The 2,500-nt window shown below is 40.8% G+C and overlaps 1 protein-coding gene across 1 annotated transcript in view; it reads left to right on the forward strand.

The window, feature by feature from the left end:
- Nucleotides 1–215: 215 nt before the first annotated feature.
- LOC119579048 overlaps nt 216–2,500 on the forward strand; it is a 90,809-nt gene continuing 88,524 nt past the window's right edge. The window contains 1 exon segment of the mRNA XM_037926778.1: nt 216–299. Coding sequence (XP_037782706.1) covers nt 216–299 — 84 coding nt within the window.

The raw sequence follows: 2,500 nt of genomic DNA on the forward strand, positions 1-2,500 counted from the left end.
GAAGAGAGAGGAGGAAGAGAGAGGGGGAGGAGTAAGGAGTAAGGGCGAAGGGGTGGAAGGGGAGAGGGGGGAGGGATGGGAGAAGCAAGAGAAGAGGAATCTTGATAAATTAGGAGGCAGAGATAAGATGGAAGGGAAGGTCCGTTGAAGTGGATTAAAGTTGGGGTTAGTGTCTTAGGAAGTGGAAGGGGGGGGGGGGGTCAAGGGATTTAGGGATGGGATTAAGAGGTCAGGGGTCAGGGGATCGTGGAGAGAATGAGGCAATCAGTGAGTCAGTGAGTCAAGGAAACAGTGAGCAAGTGAGTCAAAGGGTCATGTAATCAGTGAGTCGGAAGGTCAGTGAATCAGTGAGTTAGTGTGTCAAAAGGTCAGGGAATCAGTGAATCAGTGAGTCAAAAGGTCAGGGAATCAGTGAGTCAAAGGGTCAGTGAATCAGTGAGTCAGGGGAACAGTGAGTCAGTGAGTCAAAGTTTCAGGAAATCAGGGAATCAGTGAGTCAAAAGGTCAGGGAATCATTGAGTCGGTGAGTCAAAGGTTCAGGGAATCAGTGAGTCAGTGAGTCAAGAGGCCAGTGAATCAGGAAGTCGGGGCGTCTGGGAATCGGCTGACATTATTTGTGATTCAGGAACAAACGTGATAATGCTCCCGCCGTCTGTTTGCTTGGTCCAGCTCGGTCGTGTTTGTCTGTTGGTCATATTGCATTTCTTCTTACCTCGTTTTTCCCCTATCTTTTACGCTTGTTTGCTTATTGTCTCTGTGTCTCTCTTTCTCTTTTCTCTTTGTTCTTCTCTCTGATCGTTCTCTTTCTCTCTATCTCTGTCTGTCTGTCTGTCTGTCTGTCTCTCTCTCTCTCTCTCTCTCTCTCTCTCTCTCTCTCTCTCTCTTTCTATCTGTCTATCTGTCTGTCTATCTATCTATCTATCTATCTATCTTTCATTCCTCCCTCTTTCCTCTCCTTTCCTACTTTTCTCCTCTCTTCCCTTTCTCCGTTCCTCACACCCATCCTCCCTCAATCCTTCTCTTCCCCTCTTCCTCCCTCCCTCACTCCCTCCCTATTCCTTTCCTTTCCCATCACTCACTTCATCCCTTCCTCCCTCTCTCTCTCTCTCTCTTCCTAACTCTCTCTCCCCCCATCTCTGTCTCTCTCTCCCTCCTCTCTCTCTCTCTCTCTCCCTCCCTCTCTCTCTTCCTCCCTCCCTCTCTCTCTTTCTCTCCCCTCACACCCCTCCCCTCAGTCCCCTCTCATCCCTTCCTCCCTCCTCTCTCTCTTTATACCCTTTTCATTTTTCCCCTTTTCATAGACCTCCACGTCAATAACATCTGCGTTGATTGTTAACTCTTTCGAAGTCTTTCCCTCTAATACCAAACGCAGTATGAAAAACGATATTTTTATATGTATATTTTTCCCTTTTATGAATATCAGCTTGGGTTGCATGGGAGCTGGGTTTGGGTTTTTACTCACAATGCAAAATGAGCGACATATTGAGCAAAGGATGCAATGCAGGTCACGGTGTTGAGATATAATTCAGTTGGTGATATGAAGGTGAATCTAACAAAATAAGGCCGTAAATACAACACAACAATTTTACATAATAATACAATACAATAATGCAATATAGCAAAGCAAGAAAAGAAGAAATTATAACGCAATATATTTACAATACAGGAAAAAATATAAACACAACGAAATTACAATACAGCAAAACAACACAACAATGCAGTGAATATATCAGTGCAATACAACAATATGATACGGCAGTGCATAACAATACAATAACAACACATCACAGTGCAGTGCAATGCAGTATAACAATACAGTATAACAACACATCACAGTATAGCGATACGGTATAATAATACAATACCACACAGTTAAAATACAACAATAAGTCGATGCAGCACAGTATTTTCAGTTTATTTACAACTTCATGACTGCTAAAGACTAAAAAGGAACTTGAATTAAATCTTGTGTTAATTTCATATTCGCCTTCAATAAAAACTGCAAAAAAAAATCAATTTGCTTCTGACTTTGATGTTTTACTTGATTTTATTTCACTTCCTTTCTGTTATCGTTTCTCCTTCTTTGTTTCTCTATTTCTTTGTTCTTTGTTTGTTTGTTATTAACTTTTCCCTCATTTTCTTTCTTTTACGACTTGCTTGCTTTCTTTTTTTATTTTCTCTTTCGTTTTATCCTTTTTTTGTGTGTGTTTCTTTTATAGATTACTTCCTTTCTATTCTTCATTCTTTCATTCTTTCTTTCATGCCTTATCTCCTTTCTTCCTGTGTCCTTTCTCCCTGTTATTCTTTTTTGTTTCTTTTTGCTTCCCTCTTTCATATCTTTGTATTTCTTCTAGCTTTCTTTCTTTACTTCCTTCTCTCTTTCACTTTTCTTTTACTTTTTCTTTCATATTTTATTTTCTGTCTTTGCTCTCTCTGTCATTCTAACTCTCCCCCTCCCTTCATTCTTTCCATTCCTTCTTTTTTTCTCCCTCCTTCCCTC

Source organism: Penaeus monodon, chromosome 2, assembly GCF_015228065.2.
Source record: "Penaeus monodon isolate SGIC_2016 chromosome 2, NSTDA_Pmon_1, whole genome shotgun sequence".
Lineage (NCBI taxonomy): Eukaryota > Metazoa > Arthropoda > Malacostraca > Decapoda > Penaeidae > Penaeus > Penaeus monodon.